The sequence below is a fragment of the Lycium ferocissimum genome, chromosome 6 (genome assembly GCF_029784015.1).
Source record: "Lycium ferocissimum isolate CSIRO_LF1 chromosome 6, AGI_CSIRO_Lferr_CH_V1, whole genome shotgun sequence".
NCBI classification, from domain to species: Eukaryota; Viridiplantae; Streptophyta; class Magnoliopsida; order Solanales; family Solanaceae; genus Lycium; species Lycium ferocissimum.
In genome coordinates, this window is record NC_081347.1 from 56985257 (window position 1) to 57007776 (window position 22520).

General features: G+C 35.3%; 1 protein-coding gene across 3 annotated transcripts; it reads left to right on the forward strand.

Moving 5' to 3' along the window:
• Nucleotides 1-4403: 4403 nt before the first annotated feature.
• On the forward strand, nt 4404-15754 carry LOC132059867 (inorganic pyrophosphatase TTM2-like). 3 transcript variants are annotated; one of them, XM_059452709.1, is made up of 12 exons: nt 4404-4428; nt 7043-7407; nt 7656-7770; nt 9342-9537; nt 9618-9731; nt 9837-10010; nt 10898-11092; nt 12940-13062; nt 13135-13256; nt 14343-14454; nt 14673-14969; nt 15287-15754. In XM_059452709.1, the coding sequence occupies exons 2-12, from the start codon at nt 7071-7073 to the stop codon at nt 15503-15505; spliced, it is 2004 nt and encodes a 667-aa protein (XP_059308692.1). In that variant the 5' UTR covers nt 4404-4428; nt 7043-7070; the 3' UTR covers nt 15506-15754. The 3 variants fall into 3 exon arrangements, with proteins under 3 accessions (XP_059308692.1, XP_059308690.1, XP_059308691.1); XM_059452707.1 differs by lacking the exon at nt 4404-4428 and adding an exon at nt 4884-5040; XM_059452708.1 differs by lacking the exon at nt 4404-4428 and adding an exon at nt 4982-5125.
• The last annotated feature ends 6766 nt before the right edge of the window (nt 15755-22520 follow it).

Genomic DNA, 22520 nt, shown 5'->3' on the forward strand with positions numbered 1-22520 from the left:
GGGGACTACCCGTTACTGCAATGGTAAGAATGACTTTCATGCAAGTTGTGGAGCGGTTTGTGACAAGAACAAAGCAAGCCAGAGTCATATTAGAAGAGGGTGGGAAATGGATGCCAAAACCTTCAAAAATGAGCATCACAGGAAAAAATGTCAGTTGTACAAGATGATCGAGTGTAGCCTGGCTAAACGTGTGTATGAAGTCAGAATAGGTTATTACGAGGGTAGGGGAGGAAACATACATACCGTTTATAAGGGCACGAGAACGTGGGAAAAATGGTATCAAGTTATGTGGCATCGGAATACAGCGTCAAAAGTTACGCTAAAGCATATGCCGACGACTTCTACCCACTTGGTGATCAAGCTTATTGGCCAAACGAGCCATTTTCAACGTTTGCTAACAAGGAGTATATCCGTAAAATTCGGGTTAACGCACGAACTCGGATTCACAATCAAATGGATGTCAATGATAGGACATACTCTCGCAGGTGCTCTACGTGTAAGGAGTTTGGCCATGATAAGCGTTTGTGTAGCCTATGAGACCGTGGCGGTGCAAGTACGTCTCGTAGTAAAAGAGCCTCTCGGACTTGATGTATTGTTTTAAATATCTTGTTATTGTAAATAATGATGTATTATTTGGTTATTGCAATGAATTATTTTGAACCTCTCGTATTGGATGAATTTAATTAAAATAAAATATTTTTATTTGTACATTTGAAAAAAAGTAATGCGTTCACTAAAAAATAAAATACTTTAAATAAAACCTTATAAAATAAAAGACTTAAACCTAAAGATAACAAGATTCAAACAAACAAAACTTCTTTGAGGCACTTTACAATCCCTAAAACGACGATCCAAACATGTAGGTAAACTTGATGTAATGAGCCGACATTATTGTCCGCAAAAAAAGATATCAAGTTTTATATAAAATATTAATATTTCGGAGTCTTAAAACATGATTAATCTTAAGTATAAAAAAACTTAAAATTGAGTGAAAAAAAAATACTACCATATTGCGTACTAAATTAGTGCACAAAGAGTACTTCGATCACTTTTTTTTACTAGAGTATTTTGATACCTTTCATCACATTTTAGGTCATTTAAGTTGCGGACTCCACAACGGAGCCCAAAAGATTTTGACATGCACCGTCAATTTGGGATATGTCCAAAATTAGAAAATGAATTGTCTTTGTGAATTGTGACAAGAAATCAATTTTCATGAGATCTCCAAGTGCAATGATCTATCATATGGTCCATCTTTCTGGTACATGAAAGTGATTGCCTTTCTCATTATGAAAATCAACTCAAAACAAGTCCTTCCATTGGCTATATGTGGTTAGTTAGAAGTTTGAAGATTTATGTCTGTTTGGTAAAAATTGAATGCAGATAAAGTTGTAGCAGCTTTTTTGACTATTTGCTCTTTCTGTTACAAGATTTCTTGTAAATGATAGTCCTTTTTAATTACAGATAATATTGCTAAAATAAAAGGGATTGTATTTATATTTAGTACCGCATCGTTGAAAATCAAATTTTAATCGAATTTAGTGTACAAATTTTTTTAAGAGACTTGGGTAACTTAAAATTGAAAATCAAATTTTAATCGAATTTAGTGTACAAATTTTTTTAAGAGACTTGGGTAACTTAAAATTGAAAATCAAATTTTAATCGAATTTAGTGTACAATTTTTTTAAGAGACTTTGGTAACTTTAAATTTTATTTCCTTCGACTTTATTGAGCAATAAGTACTAAACAACTAATTATCATGTCACTATCTAATTCGAGATGCAACTAGTTAATGTAGAAGAAAAGAGAATAGATAACCTAATAAAGTTGATCAAATTACATCACGAACATATACCTCTTAGTATTTGGTTAGTGGTATGTAAATTAAAAACTAACCTTGTTTTTAACTTCTATTGGTTGTTTTTTTTTTGTTGGGGGGTGGGGGGGGGGGTGGGGGTGGGGGTAATGCTTGGTTGTAGATAGTTTTATTTTAGGTGGCACATTCCATAAATGTCTTGATTAACTTTATTTTAAATTTCTCGTTTGGTCCAAGATAGGTATTTCTTCAATTCTATAACTTTTAATTTCTTTTTTCCATGATAATTTCTATTTGATATCATATTAAAAAACACATTGTTTGAGGTTTTTTGTTGAAAAAGAAAAAATGTACCAACCACCAAGATTCAAGACGTTCATCAAACGTGAAAAGACATAAATGTAAAAGAGGTGTTAACCTTTTGATTCTTCCTTTGTCAACTTGGCTTCTGGTCCGTAGAGTTTGATTCCTAATATGTCAATTTATGTTGACTGATTAAGCAATTCCTACGCTTCAAAAGGGGTGGCTGTATAGTAAGCACATAAGAAATAGAAGAATATTTGAACAAGAATTAGTTCTTTACTTTTGGAGATTCAACATGTATTCAATATTGATGAAGCGAAAAAAAGGTCAAATTGTTTTGTTCTTTACGCTTTTATATTTATATTTATACATTAGAGAAAGGGCACAAATTAATTGTAACTATTGAACATTAATAACTTCCAATAATTTGAGTACTAAGAGCAAATAACTATATGGGAAAACAAGTGTTGCTCCATCTACAAATTAAAATATAAATCATATGCCTTACGTTGTACTACTGAAAAAAGAAAAAGAAAAGAAGGCATCTTTGTAAATCTTGTGAGACTTAAAAGTACATCACATTTTAAGATTTTCAATAATTTATTCGACATTAGATGCTGATTCTAATAAGAAACAACATCGTCCTGGACTCCTCTTTAGAGTGAATGGTGGTTAATACATATTCTATTAGACATCATGTATAATTCAAAAACTAATTTGATATACAATTATGTATTATCTTAAGGACTCTTGTATACATTTGTGCCAAAAATAATTACAGCCTCTAACTAATATACAGAAAACATACATTAACTATGTATAAATATGCAATTTTTTTGGTATTACAATTAATATTAAAAAATACACACTTATTGGTTATGGTTTTGGTGCGCGCCCATATAAGTAAAATCCCATATTAAAGCTAGTTACTCCCTCTAGTCCATACTATAAGCTGTTTTTAGCTGAGCACACTCTTAAGCAAAATCGCTCAAACCTAGAAAGTAAATGTGTTTTTCCTAAATTACTCTTAATAAAATAGTACTAGTACTTCTTTACTATGATTTCTTGGTTGTGTAAAAATCTACTTGTATACCTAAATAAAGCTAAATTTTAAGAAAAATAATGAATAACTTCCTGATTTGGAGTTAAATATATAAAAACTAAAGCACCATGATTGAGACAATTTCGAATTGTCTGATTTCGACCGTACACGATAGAGTAATTAAAAAATTGCCATAGTATAAATATCTTAAAATGACCAAAACGAGCTATTATCATATAAAAAGTTATATGTTTTATTCAATTACTATTTTTGTTGTTCTAATAATAGAAATTTGTATACTATGTTAACATATTTAATTATTATTCTCGTTTAAAAAATTAGTTAATATTTTTTACTATTTTTTATTTTCTAGTCTGTGTTGTACTTTTCCTTTTATTTAAAAACAGTAGTAGTAATGATAGTCAGATATAAAATGGGCAGAACGGCAATAAATATTATTGTACCTCTCTGCTGACTTGAGATTTATTTGCGATTCCGAGGCAGAATCTCCGCAATTTTCCACTTTCCCCAAAGAATCCCGGAAAATCATCTTTTTTTTACCCCCTGTTAAAAATAAGTACTCCTTTTGATCTCAAATTATTTATCGTGCATTTTAAAAGTAGTTATCTCAAATTATTTATTAATTTAAAAATTTAAAATAAAATTTATTATTCTTTTTCCATTTTGATCTTACTAATAATTATTCTTGAGGACTATAAACATTCCATAAATTCCAAATAGATAAAGTAAATATTAAATGAAGAGAAATTATTTGGTAAGACATAAATAAGAACAAAATAGAAAAAACCCCTCCTAATTAGTATTTTCTTAAGGGGCTTGTAAAAAAATAACACCACAAATAATTTGAGATGGAGAGAGTATTCACTTAACATTTTCACATTCTTTGAGAAAACACTAACTCTTCATTTTTTAGGTATTTTGACTAAACTAGTATTAATAATAAGACCCTTTTTTATTTGTTGCCTTGAATAAATAGGACCAAATCAGAAAAATAAAGCTAATTCTTTCTTAATTATGTGAGCGGACATTTATTTTGAACTATAAAAAAAGCCAGTGGACACTTATTTTAAACCGGCGGTGCTATTTCAATAAAAGAATACTTAGATTTCACCAAAATCAAGACGAAAAAAAAAAATAAACAGGAAAAGTAAAAAGTAGACAAACATATATAAATGCATCTCCAGCAATTATAGGAAAAAAGGGACCAAAACCTTCTCCTATAATTTTCTTGCAGAAACTCAGATAGGTCAAGTATTCTCTTCCTTCCATAATTTTATTTTGTGATCCAAAATCTTGTTTCGGTTTTGCATTTTTTGATACATTTAGTTTTCTGGGTATGTTTCAATTTCTTTTTACTATGATCTTATATGTATATGACTTATATTATCTGTTAAAAATGTATGCAGCGTTATCTATTCTAATTGATAAAACAATATCAAGAAGATTTTCGTTTTATAAACTAAAAGAGATTTTAAAAGAAAAGAAACACGAAAATGATTTTTTTAAAACAATATTTTTATTAGCAAAATAATTTTAAAAAAAAATATCTTTACTAGGAAAAATTCAATTTTGACAGAATTAAGTAACAATAGTGCCATTTCGAACCAAATTATTAACGGTAGGGTATTTTTGGACTAAATTATTAACGGAGACACTTTTGTTCAATTTCGCGTAGGGTAAGTGTAATTTTAACCTTTTTACGTCCTTTTATTATTATTTCAGTAAAAAATAGATTTCACCAAAATCAAGAAGAAAAATAATAATTAGACAAACGTATATAAATGCATCTCCAGCAACCTTAGGAAAAAAGGGACTAAAAAAGCTTCTCCTCTGATTTTTCTTGCTGAACCCCAAATAGGTCAGTATCCTTTTGCTTCCAAAATCTTATATTTTGATCCAAATATTTTGTTGATTTGCATTTTTTGCTACATTTAATTTTCTGGGTATGTTTCAATATATATATATATATATATATATATTTTTTTTTTTTTTTTGTTATGTATGTTTGTTGTTGAACTGTTAAAGTTGGTACCATATTTTTTTTCTGTAACTACTGGGCATTGGATCCAAGGTGCTTCAATTATTTGTGCTGTTTTGTGTGGATTTTTTGCTTGTTCTCATCTGGGTATTCTTTGTTTGTTTGTTTGTTTTTTTTTTGTTTATTGGTTCTGTTTAATTAGTGATCATTTTTTTCTATGTTATTGGTTTAATGGTCTTCTTTTTAGGAATAGAATTTCCTAGTTGCAATTCTTTGATTGCAAAAAAAGATGTAATTTTGATGGCTGTTACATATTTTTGTCTGTATTAGAAAGTATCTGTGAATCATGATGAATTTAATATAATATACTGACATGAGTCAGATACCAACTTTTTCCCTGTATGAGTAGTGAAGTATACAAATTTTTTAGTTGATTGTTACAACAACAACAACAACATACCCGGTGTAATCCCACAAATGGGGTCGGGAGAGTGTAGGATGTATGCAGACCTTACCCCTACCTTTGTGAGGTAGAGAGACTGTTTTCAATAGACCCTCATCTCAAAATAAAAGTATATGATGCGGAATTATAAGAAAAGAGACAGCAAAATAGCAAGATACAAAACAAATACAACAACAAATAGTAATACACATCGAAGAATAAGAGACTTCTCGAGAACTGAATAATACTACTAAAAGGAAAAGAGGAAAGGAGGATGCTAGCCCCCTCCGTCTCCCACACAGAGTGCGACAACACTCAACTACCTACCAAACTTTCTACCCTAATCCTCGATCTCCATACCTTCCTATATAAGGTCATGTCCTCACTCAGCTGAAGTTGTGTCACATCCTGCCTAATCACCTTCTTCCAACCTCTCGCACCTCCTTACTGGCGCATCCTAGCACCTTCTATTCACATGCCCGAACCATCTCAGCCTTGCTTTCCTCATCTTGTTCGCCACTGATGCCCCTCGCATGACTTCGTTCCCAATCATATCTCTCCAAGTATGCTCGCACATTCATTTGAGCATCCTTATCTCTGCTACCTTCATCTTCTGAACGTGGGCGTTCTTGACTGGTCAGCACTTTGCCCCACACATCAATGTTGGTCTAACCACCACTCTGGAGAACTTACGTTTAAGCCTAGGTCACATGTTCTTATCGCACAGTTTGATAATATTAACGAAGCAGAATGAAGAAGGGCTAAAAAAATCAGCTTGTAACTAGTTTCAGGATATTTGAAATGTAGAGGGAAAGTTCGACCCTTATGGTATATGTCTTTAAGTTCGTGTAGAAGGCTGAGCATCTTCATTAAAGCTAAAGACAACAGATAATTTCACTAGTTCAGTACTTATGTTGGGAGCTTAGAAAATAAGTGAATTTTTAGTGGCTAGTGTAAGAATAGCCTAGTGAATCCTCTTAATACTGAATATAGAGTCGAATGGATAGAGAAGGATTCACATTGAGCTATCTCGCTCTATTATCACCTATTACATGGATTTAGCTGCGGGTCTTATCCAAAATTGGTGTGTGTATGTATCCAATATGGACAAGAATAGTCTTTTCCTAATTTATTTGATGACCAATTTGTGATGTTAATCTGTAATTAACGAGAAAGTTATGCTTGTTTCATTTTGTGGCAAGCATATTGAAATTAAAGAAGAAACTTCATTCTTGTGAAATGTTTAGAGGGGCAGCAGCTGTTATGATACATCATAATGCTCTCAGCCACCCAAGTTCTTTGGCTTTTGTCTCTTAATCATGTTTGATGAGAAATATTTGCTAATCTACGCTTGCAGATTGTCTAACTTATGATTTACTATTTTCACTTCTTATTTTGATTTGTTCCTTTTTTTTTTTTTTTTTGGTTGGTATTTTGCAGAGGAAATCTGGCATAGTCTTGTCTTTCAATGGATATAGATACTGGTAATGTTGAATCGATCAATCAGAGAGCTGGTCTCTTAAAGGATCAAGTTCGACTAGTTAAGAGAAAGGATTGTGATCGATACGAGATTCTCTCTATACCGGATAATTTGTCATTTGAGAAAGGGTTCTTCATTGTAATCCGTGCATGCCAAGTGTTGATTCAGAAGAATGATGGACTTATAATGATTGGAGTTGCTGGTCCCTCTGGTGCTGGAAAGACTGTATTTACTGAGAAAATAATGAACTTTATGCCAAGCATTGCAGTTATCTCAATGGATAACTACAATGATGCTAGTCGAATCGTTGATGGCAACTTTGATGGTAAGAATGCATTTACCTTTTTCCCCCAATAGTGCTTCAAGATGCTTCTGAGTTTGGGTGAGAATTAGGTGATTTAGAGTGTAGGGAAAGGTTGACAAGAGGGAAACATATATATATTATGCATGTATGTGTGTGTTTGTAAAGATGTCTGGACTGAGATATCTCTTTATTGTTTACTATTAGTACTTGTGGAATAATCTTAAGAGTTGATGATATGTTTACCAGGTCTTATCATGTTTTTGAAACAGACCCACGCCTAACAGACTATGATACGTTGCTGAAAAACATCAACGATCTCAAGACTGGAAAAGCAGCAGAGATTCCAATATATGATTTCAAATCTAGTTCCCGAATAGGATACAGGTCCAGCTCCTTACTTCTAAAAGTGAAAGTGTACTTTCTTCTGTGCGTTTATCCATTTTATGTACAAGACATTGCATAGAAACCAAAACAAGTTACTATACCTGCTGTTAGACTGTGAACTATATTTAAGTTATCTGGAAAACTATGTTGCTCGGACTCTTCAAAAATGTCGACGGGTGAGTGTCGGATCCTCCAAAAGTAGTGCATTTTTGGAGGATCTGACACGGGTGCGGCAACAATTTTGGAGAGTCCGAGCAACTTAGCTGGAACACACCTCCAGAAAACTTAGGTTTGTTTTTGCAAATGAGTATATTATATTTTTATCTTGCACAGGAAAATAATATGAGTGCAGCTATGTCGACACCTTATTTTTCTTGATTTGCTAGGTACTTATATGGCTTCTTCAAACTAGAAAACAAATTTATATACTGCGTATCAGTATTGATTACATGCTCATTTTGATACTCATGTTTGAGTTTCTGTAATTAGTTGTCAAGTGCTAGGGCTTTCTTTCTTGTAGCTTTCTTATAACACGGTGGATCCTTGCTATTTGTTCTGCTTGGCACTTTATGAATCCTGTCAACTGGTTAAATCTTGCTTTATTCTTTGGGAAACTTACGTAAATGTACCCTTCGGCCAACTAGTTTACCAATATGGCCGAAGTATACACTACCTATACAATTTGGCTGTATATGTTGTGTATAGGTATATGTGTATTTAGTATAAAGTATACACTACCTATACACTGTGTGCATAATTTGTAAATTAGATGGCCGAATGGTATTTGATTGTAATTTTTCCTTATTCTTTTTCCTGTGCTCTAAAAGTAAGGTGCTTCTGTTCATTGACTCTTAAATGTTACTCAAATGCGGGCATGATGGGAGATTCTTAATGTTAAGAGTCCGACATCGAATATGGGATGGGTAATTGGTCTCCTTATATGAACTTGAACAGTCCTCACTCGAGCTAGCTGTTGGGTGAGTTAGGCCCAGGATCTATTAATATTTTCTCCTAAAATTTCTCACATGGTATTAGAGCCGGACTTGTTCCAATTTTTTGTTTCACCGGCGGTCCCACATTGGTGGGATTAAAGGGTCTTGGTCTCTTTATATGGTCTTGGCAATCCTCCCCTCAAGAGCTAGCTTTTGGGGGTGGACTTAGGCCCAAGTATCCTCCCCATATTTTATTATTCACGCTCCAGTTAACAAGGCCTGGGCCTGCGGACAGTGTTAAGAGTCCTACACGGATATGGGATGGGTAATTGGTCTCCTTATATGGACTTGGACAATCTTCACCCTATGAGCTAGCTTCGGAGTTGAGTTAGGCCCAAGATCCATTTCTTTACACTTAATTTAACTTACATGGAGTTATTTTTTTTTTTTTTAATCTTTTTTTGTGCAAGCATTACTCTTCTCTTTCTTGGGCTTCATGTTTAATCCATTATGTTCTCACCCGGCCTTTTTTGTGGCCCAGCCATTTTGTCTGAAAGTTCTTTGATGTAGCTTGTCTTAATCATCTATATGTAGCATATTGATATGCACCGAACTTACACAATTTGGTGTGCTATACAGGACCCTTGAAGTGCCTAGCTCCCGCATTGTGATTATTGAGGGCATCTATGCTCTGAATGAAAAGTTGCGGCCTTTCCTGGATCTTCGCGTATCTGTAAATGGAGGAGTTCACTTTGACCTTGTTAAAAGAGTTTTACGTGACATACAACGTGCTGGGCAAGAACCATCAGAAATAATCCACCAAGTATCTGAAACGGTCTGTTTCTCCAACTCATAACCTAGAGAAAGTGTGACTGGATTGTCTTCTCACTCTCCCAGCTGTAATGTCTTATGCAGGTTTATCCGATGTACAAGGCTTATATTGAGCCTGATCTCAAAACTGCACACATAAAAATTATCAACAAATTTAATCCTTTCTCTGGATTTCAGAGCCCTACATACATTCTAAAGGCAAGTTCACTAACTTGATCCCAGTCTTAGAAGATTATAGCTTCCAAATGCCGTATCTAGAAATTTGTTGAGAAATGACTGATCTAGTTTTTACTCACCTTTTAGTCATCAAGGAATCTGAAGGTAGAACAAATCAAGTCTGTTTTGTCTGAAGAACATACTGAAAGTACGGAACTGATTTATGACATATACCTTCTGCCACCTGGTGAAGATCCAGAGACATGCCAATCATATCTGAGGATGCGAAATAAAGATGGGAAATACAATCTCATGTTTGAGGTATATGCTCCTTTTTCATAATGACTTTTTCTTTTGGAAGAATATCTGGCAGTGTTCTGGAAGAATTTCCTCTGCTAGGCCTTCTTGGCTAATCTTAAGCCGCTTGCTGAATGCTGATGACAATCTGTTATTTTCTCATATATATTCTCAAATTCATGCATGTAATGAAACTAGTCATTTTTTGAAGCAGTTGAAACATATTAAAGCTTTAGGAAAACAAGATTGCTTCGAACCTTAAGATAGCATAGATGCTAGGGGGAAAAAGACTGAAAAATTAAATTGCTAATACTGACTCAGTCTGGACATGAGTAACTCAATTTGGTATCCAGAAGTCTTACATAACTTGTATGTCTACTCATATGTTCCTAGCTATATGTGTTTGCACAATATGGTTAGTAAGCTATACAGTTCAATCATTCTTGAATTACCTAAGGAATGAGCTAGATTACACTCACTGTCAATTACCTGAGCTTTAGCTTCATTTGGATGAATAACTCAGAAGATAATGAGTCTCATTCATTTCATGTTCATTCTACTTTGGTGTGAATAAGAATTCCATTCTAGATCTACATGCACAGCTTTAAGTAAAAGGTAATTTTATCAATTAAGCACTGTACCAAGATAGTAGAGTGCAGGGTACAAAAGAATCCTATTATATCTGTAAGGATCCAAATAATTCCAGCACTATGTTTCCATTTAAGTAATCAAAATTACACCAGGTGTTTAGATTTCGGAATACATGTTTATTCTAACAGGCAGAATGTTCACCTCCTTTCGTTTGAAGCATCTATTTACAATTCCTTTCCAACCAAAGAGTCGACATTATACATAGAGGATTGTTTCTCCAAATTTTCTGCTGCTGCTTCCTCATCTTCTGCTTTTGCCAGGAATGGGTCACTGATTCTCCATTTGTCATATCACCAAGAATCAGTTTTGAAGTTAGTGTGCGTCTTCTTGGTGGATTGATGGCTTTGGGATACACAATGGCCGCCATCCTCAAAAGAAGCAGCCATGTATTTTCTGATGAAAGGGTCTATGTGAAAATTGATTGGCTTGAACAACTGAACCGCCACTATGTGCAGGTAGTACATGTTTTCTTCACTTTGAACAACTTACGGTCTTGTCTAGGGGGTCTCTTTTGATGCTTGAATAAAATCAAGCTAGTAGTTGTTTAATTAAAATGCATAAATGTCTCTTCAAGTTTGGTTTCCGTTGTGTGGATATGGTCATTCAATTATACCTGAGCAACGATTGCCTGACCGCAAAATGTTCTTGTTCATCAACTATTGAAAAATGCGTCGATTCTGCGGGGAGCCTTTTTCTATTATTTCTTGTTATGTCCTCATAACTGTGTCCAAAGACTGTTTGGATCAAACTAGTTCATAATTCAAAAAACGAAAAAGGGCCAAATATACCCCTTAACTATTGAAAAAGGGCCATATATACCCTTCGTTATACTTTGAGTTCAAATATACCCCTGCCGTCATACTATTGGTTCAAATATACCCTTCCTCCGTTAAGTTTGTCCAAGATGGACATCTAGTCCTACGTGGCAATGACATTTGATGAGGTGGATGCCACGTGGCATGCCACCTCACCATCCCTAACCCATTTTACCCCCTTCCTCCTTTTTGTTCTTCCACCACTAAAATTCTCTTTCCCCTTCACCACCTTTGGACAATTACCACCATATAGTTCGAGCTCTCAGAAAAAAATGGGAGCTCTCTCTGTACATCTATCTTATACTTTAGACATGTCGATTGTGTTGGGAAGGAATTATACAAGTGATCATCGGATCGAAAGTTCTGGATTCGTCCAAGGAATGACGTTATTCCGATCTATAAGTCGCCGAAGTTCGATAAGGAGGACGATCGGAGCTTTGCTTTCTCATCTTCTTCATCATCCTCTTCTTCAATAGCAGAAACAGTGATGACTCGCCAGACGGCGGTGACGGGGAGGGAGATGGCTTTATGTGCTTTTGCTATTTCAGTTCAGCCTAGTTGGTGTTATTATAGGAATCCTCTTTATTTATTCTACTCAATTTGGTCCTAATTTAATTCCCATACTGCTACATGATTTAAGAAATTGGGTTACTTCAGATTTCTAGTTCGTTAAAATTGGAGTTTATATACTTGTTTGTTTTTGCTAGTTGATCGGCTTCTTATGATGAATTTTGTTCTTAAGACCCTTTCTTGTTTTCAGTGTTCAGTTTACAAATTATAGGTTTAACGATGATTGTCTGGACGCGTAGTTTTGCAATTTGATAGTTTTCAATGATGGATTTCATTATCAGATAAACTGAAGTGGAGAATCTGAAGGACAGTTTTTTTCAGAGCTTGGAACTATATGGCAAGTGTTTTTCAGAGCTTGAACTATATGGCAATGATGGTGGAGGGAAAAGAAATTTTAGTGGTGGAAGAACAAAAAGAGGGAAGGGGTAAAATGGGTTAGGGGTGGTGAGGTGACATGCCACGTGGCATCCACCTCATCAAATGTCATTGCCACGTAGGACTAGATGTCCATTTTGGACAAACTTAACGGAGGAGGGGTATATTTGAACCAATAGTATGACGGCAAGGGCATATTTGAACTCAAAGTATAACGAAGGGTATATATGACCCTTTTCCGATAGTACAGGGGTATATTTGGCCCTTTTCCGTTCAAAAAATCATAAAAAAATTAAAAAAATAAAAACTATCTCTTCCCATCTCGTTCAAGAATATTCAATTTTTCAAACTTCACTTAGAGAGTACCAATTACAAAGTTTTTTTTTTTTTTTCTTGCGAAGGAAGAAAATTTTATTTTGATTTAATTGAGAAGACTCTTTTCCCATAGTTGACAAACTAGATTGACAGGTTGTTGCTTTGGAGTCACAACTGAGAATGCTATATTAACTTCAAATATGCTAAATTCTATTAACTTTGCCTAGGTTCAAGGAAGAGATCGTGTTGTTGTAAAATCAATTGCTGATCAGCTGGGTTTGGAAGGTTCATACACTCCTCGTACATATATTGAGCAAATACAGCTAGAGAAGCTTGTGAATGAGGTTATGGTATGATACCTTCCGTAGTATTTGTGATTCACTGTCCCTTACTTCATATCCCTAAGCATATACACATTTCAGGCACTACCAGATGACTTGAAAACAAAGCTTAGCCTAGATGAAGACATTGTCGCAAGCCCTAAAGAAGCTCTCTCCCGAGCCACGGGAGAGAGGGTATCATGGAGAAATAAGAATATCAGAAGGTGCAGCACTTAATCCATATATTCCTTACCGTCCACTTTTTAATTCAATGATACCTTTCATCAATAAACTAAATAATCTCTTGCCTTGCTTATTTTTAAAGATTTATCTGTTAGTAAAACTTTTAGCAATTCTTTTTTTGGCGGCTTGCATCACACTGACCAATGTTCCTTTTGATTGTTGATTTATTTTCTACATTAACAATATCGTGTTACTCAACTCATACATCTCCTGCCAGTACCTCAGGACGACTAGTACTTCCTCTGTTTCATTTTATGCGAAACTTTTTCCTATTTACTCTGTCCCGTAAAAATGGCACCTTTCTATATCTGGAAACAATTTTCACTTTAAGACATGATTTTACCACCACAGAAATGTCATGGTATGTTTAATGCCACAAGTTCAAAAAGTGTTTTTCTTTCTTAAACTCCATGCTCAGTCGAGCAGTGCTACATAAAATGAAACAGAGAGGGAGTAGTTACGACCTTTAGATGTTTGGGTTAACAAGTGGTCTTCTAATGTGCTTAGCGGGTTCTCTTTGTAGCTATAATATGGATTTTCATTGTATGATAACATTTCCCTTATATGGGCATGTGTGTTCAAACTTTCTTCTTCATCTTTATATATCTCGTTGAGCTCAAAGTTTTACCATTATAGAGGATATTTTCAAAATTGTATATCTTGCAATGTTTACCCAAGTAGCCTTTTATAGTTCAATAAAAGGTTAACATGATAGGCTGCTGGTTACGGAATGGTGCAACCGTGTTTAGTTGATTATAAATTACCAAATACACGGATGGTAATTCTGCCATAGTTGCAAATCATAGCTGGTTCCAGTTGCGGATAAAAGGGTAGGGTTGCAATTAGTTGATGACCAAGATAAAAATAGTTGAATTACGATGAATCCTCTAAAAGAAAAGGTTCGTATTGATGACTCAAACTAGTATGAGATTAATGCATAGATGATATAATATAAAGAAATAGCCAACTGGTGAATTGTGGAAAGATTGGATTTTTCTCTGGACTTATGATTGTCCTGGGATACATTTTGATGTCAAATTGATTTGTAATTGATGTGCTTTGTGCAGTGGATTGTCGCATTCATATTCAACTAACAGGGACAAAAATCTATCCGATGTTAGTTCTGATTATAGGAGGAATGACAGGGATGCGGAATCGGGGACAAGATTAGCAAACCAGGTGCAATTATATACATTTAAGGGATTTTTTCATTTTGGCCCGTCGGCTGAAATTAACTATGGGCACTAGCCAAAATGTGCAAACACATACAATGATTATGTTATCTCTATATATAATTTTTTTCTTTTATGCATACTAAAACACTTCATTCTTTTTTAGGCACTAATCAATTCTTTACATGACATTCTTGAGTTTTTTTCTTGGTTTTTTTCCATAAGGGAGCGGTCACACATTTATTGGAGCAAATTTCAACCTTGAATGACCGGATGGACGATTTCACGTCTAGAATTGAAGAACTTAATTCCAAGTTGAGCAGCAGAAGAGATTCTCCGAGAAACAAACAAACCTCACCAAGCACACAAAATCTGGCTTTAGAAACTGAAGCATGCATTGGATCTGCCCCTACTAACTATTTCATATCTGGTTTGGAGAATGGTTCCTTAACTGGGTCCATCATGCCTAATTCCTCATCGTTTACCTCCGTTAATGGAAAGGAGCCTGCCTTGATGGAAGAGGTAAGTTTGTTTTTGGGCTTAGAAATTTAAATGAGTTGACAATTAAAATTCTAATTAGTTAAATATGCATAAAGTTATAACACGAATAAATTTTAATTCATTTCAACATTTAGGCAATTTCAATTATCCTCCTTTAGTCTTCCTTTTCTTTTGTAATTAATAAACATATAACTGTTTTACATAAACACGTTATCGGAATTATAAGGTTATGTAGTTGTTTAAAAACAAACAATACCAACCAATAAATGATAAGAGTGACAAAAGGGTTAATAGTTCTAAAACTTGTTGGTTGTTCTCTTAATCCCTTTTGGATGCAGATATCCAACATTGCACGCGGACAGCGTCAAGTTATGCATCAGCTAGGCAATGTTAGCAATGTTCTTCGCGAGAGATTAGGAGAAGAGTCTCGACAAGCCAGAATGAAAAAGAAAAGAGATACAATTGATATTAATCCTTTCAGAATACCTCTCATCTTAACATTAGCAGTTGGTGGCCTGGGAATCTTCTTGTTTAAGAGCCTGCAACACCGAAACTGATTCTTCATCCTAATATTTTCTAACTGTAGGATTTTTCTTTTCTCCTACACATCTTAATCTTCTGTAGAGTTGTACCCTTCAAGCGGGATAAAATACTGCTCATGGATCAAACTGATCTGTGATTTGAGGCTAAGAAGGCAGAATATGTTGCTTTCTGATCAATGAGTTTTGTTAAAGAAGGGGATGAATTGGCAAATTTTGTAGACTTGTGGGGTTCATTTAATAAATATGTTCTTCACTAGATGTGTATTGATGTGTGTGATAGTGATAAGATTAGCAGCCCCGTTGCTAATATATGTGTTTCATATGCATTTTCATTTCTAACTACTGTACCTGTTTGAGAAAAGGCTCAAAACTTATCTTTGAGCAACAATTTAAAGTGATACCTTATATATTATATGGTGCCGTAATTGTCCCTTAAGTTTGCTATAATAGAGCACATTTGGTACAACAAACAGAAAATGACCCGTTTGGTTTTTTGGTTAGTGAGAGGAAAGAAATGGAGGGAACAAAACTCATTACGTACAAAGAAGGAATCAATGAGCATTAATCACATCAAATCACAAATCAACTAACTTAAAATCCTAATCCACATTTGTCAAATAGAATAGCTTAGCCTTGGAGATGCTCTGGGGAAATGCATCAACTCTGAGGCTGTCGTCAGTTTAATATTTCATTCTAAACAACGACGGAGTATGAGCAAACAATAGCCTTATGAAGAACAGTTCAACTTTTGAACATAAAAAAAAAAAAAAATGCATAACGCCATCTTCGAGCTTGTGGAGTGGTCGGTCCAAGCAGGCTGGTTTGTTTAGTTATGAAAGATATTTGAGTCCAGAGCCTAAAGGACATGTATTTGCAACAGAAAAAACAAAGGGGGTTGCCATTTTCACGATAAACCAAATGGGGTTTATCGTGGAGCAGCCCATGTTATACCAAAAAGGTTTAACGCCCTCCGTTTTCTTTGTAAATCCCTCTATTTCGATATTTAAAAATAAAAATAAACTATAAGTATAGCGTGGACGGGTTCACATTTTACAAATACTATTTTTACAAAACGTGGAACAGCCCACGTTTTGCCTCAAAATATTTTTGCCCGACTGTTGACACCTAATTTTTGACCTCCCATAATTTATTTTAATTATTCAGAGTCCTTGGATATCAAACGGAATGAAATGTGTATTTTACACAAGTCAAAGTGATTTTATAAAATTATTTCGACAATATTTTGCTCTTTCATTTAGGCAAAATAACTTCAATAATATTATGAATTATTTAGAAATTAATTTACACATTTTTATGATTCGTGTGGAGCATTTTCCAAAACTTAATCAAGAAGATAATTCAAAACAATTAACTAATTAATTGCCGAAATTATTGAAAGATCAATTAGACAAAGATTTTGCTCCATTAAATTCAAGAAATCTGATTAATTAAATAAATTAATCATTTTTCCCCCCAATTCTTAGTTTTGCATATTCAATACGCATCCGTACAAATCTTAGAGTTAATCATAATTAATCAAGTGTTTAATTGTGGTTAATTTCATAAATTGATCACTATATGTTTAATTGGGGCCACAATTGAAGTAATCAATTGTTGACTATTTTTGGCATTAATTGAAATAGCCAATTCATGATTTAAGTCAATTAGGGACATTTCTGCAAATTGCATAATTAACCGCGCCTATTAGTTTGACTAATTGGTTAATTAATAAGGTTTGGTCATAATTAAGGGGTTTAAATTAATTAACTTTCTTAATTGTAGCCATTTGTTTAAACAAGTATTAAGTCCTTTCCATATATATACATGTATATTATACGGATATTTCTGTGTATACAGGTATATCAGAGTGGACCTCCCCTCCCCCTCTCAATTTTCTCAGCCAGGCCCAGTCCATCACGGACCGACCCGACCCCTTGCCCCTATAAGCGTACCAAACGACCCTTCAACCTTTCATTTGGTTGAAAAGGTTTCAAAGGGTCACAACCCTAGAAACCGCCGCTTCTCTCTCTTCGGTCATCAATGGCCAAAAATGACAAACTTTCAGGCGAGTACCGCTTTTTCCAGGTTGTGTTCAACCATTTGAGGAAAAGGCATTAATTGCCTTCACCCTCTCTCCTCTTTTACACCGTGGAACCACCACGGAAACGGTAAAATCTCTCTCTCTCTCTCTCTTGATTTTTTATTTCGTGGACAAGAACGAGTACAAATCCATTAATGGGATTTGTCTCTACCCATTTTGAATCACGAATTCTCATTGGTTCGTCCAGAACCCACTGGATCGATCAAAAAGGGTTTAAATTTGACCCTTCATTTGTTTGTTTACTTGGATTTTAGCCATTAAATGTTGAATTGAGGGAGCAATTTCCAGATTTTGTAAAAGTCCCACATCGAGTTTGGGGCTAGGGTTTCGAATTTTTGGGGTTCTATATAAAGAACCCCCAATCCACACTTTAGAAGGGGAGACAATCAGATATTCAAAAAAAAAAAAAACTCAACTTACCTAGGGATTTAGCATATTTTGCTGAAACCCTTAATTATTTGAATTAGTTATGTTTTTAAATCTTTATTTTCTTGTTGTTTGTGGCGGTTGAGCTCTAGGTGGAGAAGCATAAGAGAGCTTTCAAATCCATTCTTGACTAAGGTTGCACCAACGAAAGTTAATTCTTGCCTTGTATTTGTTTTTTTTTTTTTTAATAATTTTCTTCAATTTCCTGCTTAGTTTAGACGTGTTAATACTGTTTTAGTATTGTTTTACTGCTGGTGTGAGTCTGTTAATAGTGTGAGTATATATTTGAATTGGTTTATGCCTGTTTGGTTGGTTGTTAGTCTTGATAATCTGGTTTGGCTGCTATAATCTGCTCGTGTCCAAATGTACTTAAAATATGTCTTTTTTTTTTGGTAACTATTTATATTCATTACCAAGTGTAAGCGTACAAAGACATAGAAAATTTCAAACTCAGGCTAACAAACATGTCCTATCGCCGCTTTTCAACCACATTCACTCTACCTACCAACTACTTAGTCTTCTACTTACCTACCACATAATGCACGGGGCTCATCATACCTACTATCACCTAATCACCTATGGATAGTGATTCATTGTTTCTATCCTACTTCTCGCTTCACATCATGGTATCCTCTATAACATGCTTCGTATTACCACCTTGACTATAGACTCGGGCTGTCCGATTTTTGTTGGAAGATCCTTCATTTCTTTCCACCATATGTGGTAGGCGTACACACCGTGTCATTCTTGCTATAGCAACTTCGTCTCCTTCCTTTCATGTGGTGGCGAGCTCCACTCTAGTTCATGCTCCCACCATGCTACTCCTTTGTATCCCTTGCCACTGCAAGATTTTGTTCCATACGCTTGATGACCGATCGCATTTAAACAATAGGTGGTTTATGTCTTCATTTTCTCTAGTACACGGTGGGCGGTTTGCTCATCAATGATGCCCCATTTTAGGAGTTTGTCCTTGGTATGTAATCTTTGGTGAGCAGCTAATGTAAGTATAAATGTTCATTTCGGGCACCCCTGGTTTCCACAACTCACATGTTTCCAAGGAACTTTTTGAAATACACCTCTCAGCTTTTGGTACATGGTTTTTATGGAGAACTTTTGCATATTGATTAACTCTGTGATACTTATCCCGGCCTCCATAATGAACTATTTGGCCTTTAAGATCTTCCTAATCATCCATGCAGCTTGTTTTGGTTCTGCTTCCCAGATATGTCCCCCTTTCCCGTAGTATGTGTGAATCCAGGCCACTCACAACTTGCCTTTCTTTTTGCATATATTCCAAAACAGTTTGCACATGGTAGCTTTGTTCCAGGTATATATATCAATCACATTGTACCCTCCAGCTGCTCTCGGTTGACATACAGATTCCCAAGCTAGTAAGGCTCTCTTGGATAGTTCTATGCCTCCAGTCCACAAATAAGTTCTACAGATTGTCTCTATTTTCTTGATTAGCTTCTTTGGCAGGATAAAAATCTGAGCCCAGAATATTTGCACCCCAAATAGAACACTCTTTATCAGTTGCATTCTCCCTGCATAGGACAAAGAACTTTGCAGTCCATGTTGTGATCCTTCCTAGCATTTTCTCCAACAGAGTTTGGCATTGCAATATGGTCATTTTCTTGCTACTAAGTGGTACACCAAGGTACCTAATTGGCAGGTTACCTTTGACAAATCCCAGTATGTTTAGTATTTCCTCTTGGTCCGCTTCTGACACCCCTCCAAAAAACACAGAGCTTTTATCAATATTAGCCTTCAAACCAGATGCCTCTGAGAACTCTAGAAAACACTCATTTAATATCTGTACAGACCATTTATCACCCCTACAGAACAATAATAGGTCATCTGCAAAGCTTAATTGTATTATATTGAGCTTTTCACACCTTAGGTGATAGTTGAAGTTGGGCACTCTGATCAGCAGTTTCAATCTTCTGGTCAAGTATTCCATGGACAGGACAAACAGAAAGGGTGAAAGAGGATCACCCTGTCTGAGTCCTTTCTTGGCTTGGAAAGGTTGTGTGGGCTGGCCATTTATAGTGATAGAGTAGGAGAGGCGTCGTGACACATTCTAGCAACCAATTGACAAATTTTTCAGGAAAGTTCAGAGTTTGTAGAATCTGTTTCAAACATCTCCAATCTACTGAGTCATATGCTTTTTGCATATCTATCTTTAGCATGCATCTAGGTGACACCCCTTTCCTGCCAGAGCCCTTCACCAATTCATGGCTTAGTATGATATTGTCAAATATGACCCTGCCTGGTACAAAAGCAGTAGGTTGTTGTCCACTAAAGCATCCATGACTGTTTGCATTCTCTTGGTTAGAATGTTGGATATGATCTTGTAAAGTACTGAACAGCAAGATATTGGCCTATATTCTTTTATTGACTTGGGGTTCTTGACCTTGGGTATTAAAGTGACAGCTGTACAATTAATTGGTCTATGCAACTTGCCTGTACCAAAGAATTCTATTATTGCTTTTGTGACATCTGAGCCTATTTCACTCCAAGCCTTCTTAAAAAATAAGGCATTATAGCCATCACATCCTGGAGCTTTTAAGTCACTAATGCTCTGCAATGCCAGCTTTACTTCCTCCTCAGTAACTTCCTCTATCAGTTGTATCTACTGCTGTCTATTCAAGATAGGCCCCTGTTGCATGACTGTTGGGTTGATTGCAGGAATATGGTCAGCAGCTGACCCCATTAAGCCCTTGTAGAATTCAACTACCTCTCTCTCAATGTCATCTGCCTCTATAGCTACAATCCCATCGGCTCTAGTTAGAGATTTCATGCCATTCTGGGCCAGCCTAGCTTTTGTGCAGGCAAAGAAATATGAGTTGTTTTCATCCCCCAATTTGAGCAATTGATTTCTAGAGTTCTGTTTCAATATGCTTTCCTTCACTAAGAGCCATTTCTCTAGATTGGATTTTGTCTGCTTCTCCTCTTGGAAGACTTCTTGTGGTTGATTATGGTCTGACATCTGTTCTTGGATAACTTTCAGCTGTTCTCTAGCATGCTCAATCCTGTGATGTACTCTCGCAAACTCCTTTGTGTTCAGGTCCTTTAGTTTTTGTTTGACATCCTTTAATCTTAACCAGACTCTCTTCATATAAGGATATTGCTGATGTCTTCTCCAGCCCTCCCTTACTTTACCCAGAAAATCATCATGTACAGCTAGGTGATTTAGGAATCTGAAAGGGCTAGCTCTCCTCTGCTGGTTCATGAGTATTGTCATTCCAAGAGGTGTATGATCAGAAAAGGATGGTTCCATAGCTACCACTTCCCATTGCGGCATATTCTTAAAATATGTCTTTAAATGGTCAGGTTATTGCAAACCAAGGTGAATATGGAGTGATCGAAAATCTATGATGTGGAAACTAAAAATGAAAGGTTAAAGTTAAAACTCATTTGCTTGTGGAAAATGCTATGAAATTGGTCATTAGCGGATAGTATAGGATCTTGAAACTATGGCATCACTTAGTCTAAATTAGAACACCTAGATTATATCATATCAACTATAAATGAGATAACTAGTCACTTGAATAGGAATTAACCTGTTTGCCTATGTCACAGATCTTGTTTTCCTCTAAATCAGACTCATGTCTAAGTCTTAAAAGGACTTGGTAACACTGGTAATGAAAGAATGAGCTTTAAAACCATAATATGATTCCTGGTTACTTAAATGGCTAATCAACCAGTAAAGTAGAGTTGCTTGAGTCTCAGGATTGCTGCTTTGGCCTAAATTTCAATTTAGTATACTAAAGCCTCTATAATAGTATTTAAGAAAAGGATTAAAGGCTAAACAGGCTAATAACATGTCTATATGGTGTGTGTGTTGGTACTATTTCACAAAAACTGGTCAACTAGTCTTAAAAGGCTAAAATGGTTAAAGATGAAAGTCATTGATCTACTAGGAGTCTGTCCTTTATAAAAATCAAAGAATAAGGATAATATATATACCCTGAAACTGGCCTGTTCTAAACTATCTAGCCTGATGTTTATAATCACAAGGAGTTGAGAGGGGAACTGTCATGAGTAGGAAGACCTGTTGTGCTGCACCATTTCCTCTCTACTGTATTCCTTTAATCTTGTTTTACTTCTGGTTGAGTTGAAACATTTAATTGAACTAGATTCTGTTGACTATTTGCCTGTTGACTTTTGATCATTGCCATGAGTTGCTCATGTTTGCCTACCAAGCTATTAGTTCAAATGATGTGCAAACTGTTAGAAAATATGCCTCAGATAGAATTTTTAAGGCATTCTCATACCAGCTTAACCTGTTAAAAGCACTCACTTGCCCTTGAGAGAAATGGAGATGACTGAATCAGGTGTGCTGTGTTATAATTAGCATATGGGAAGGGTTTTAACGACTGTTTGGTTTAAAATTGACACTAGATGAAATATGTAGGGCCCTACTAGTTTATGTTTGGGTAAAAGAAGTTGAAACAGTTCATTTGAAGAGTCTAAGCTTGATAGAGTTATTCAGCTCTCAAG

Coding starts and splice junctions, on each gene's coding strand:
- LOC132059867 (XM_059452709.1), top strand. CDS start 7,071: ATGGATATAGATACTGGTAATGTTGAATCGATCAATCAGAGAGCTGGT. Junction 7,771..9,341: donor AGTTCCCGAATAGGATACAG/GTCCAGCTCCTT, acceptor TGTGCTATACAG/GACCCTTGAAGTGCCTAGCT. Junction 14,455..14,672: donor GGACAAGATTAGCAAACCAG/GTGCAATTATAT, acceptor TTTTTCCATAAG/GGAGCGGTCACACATTTATT.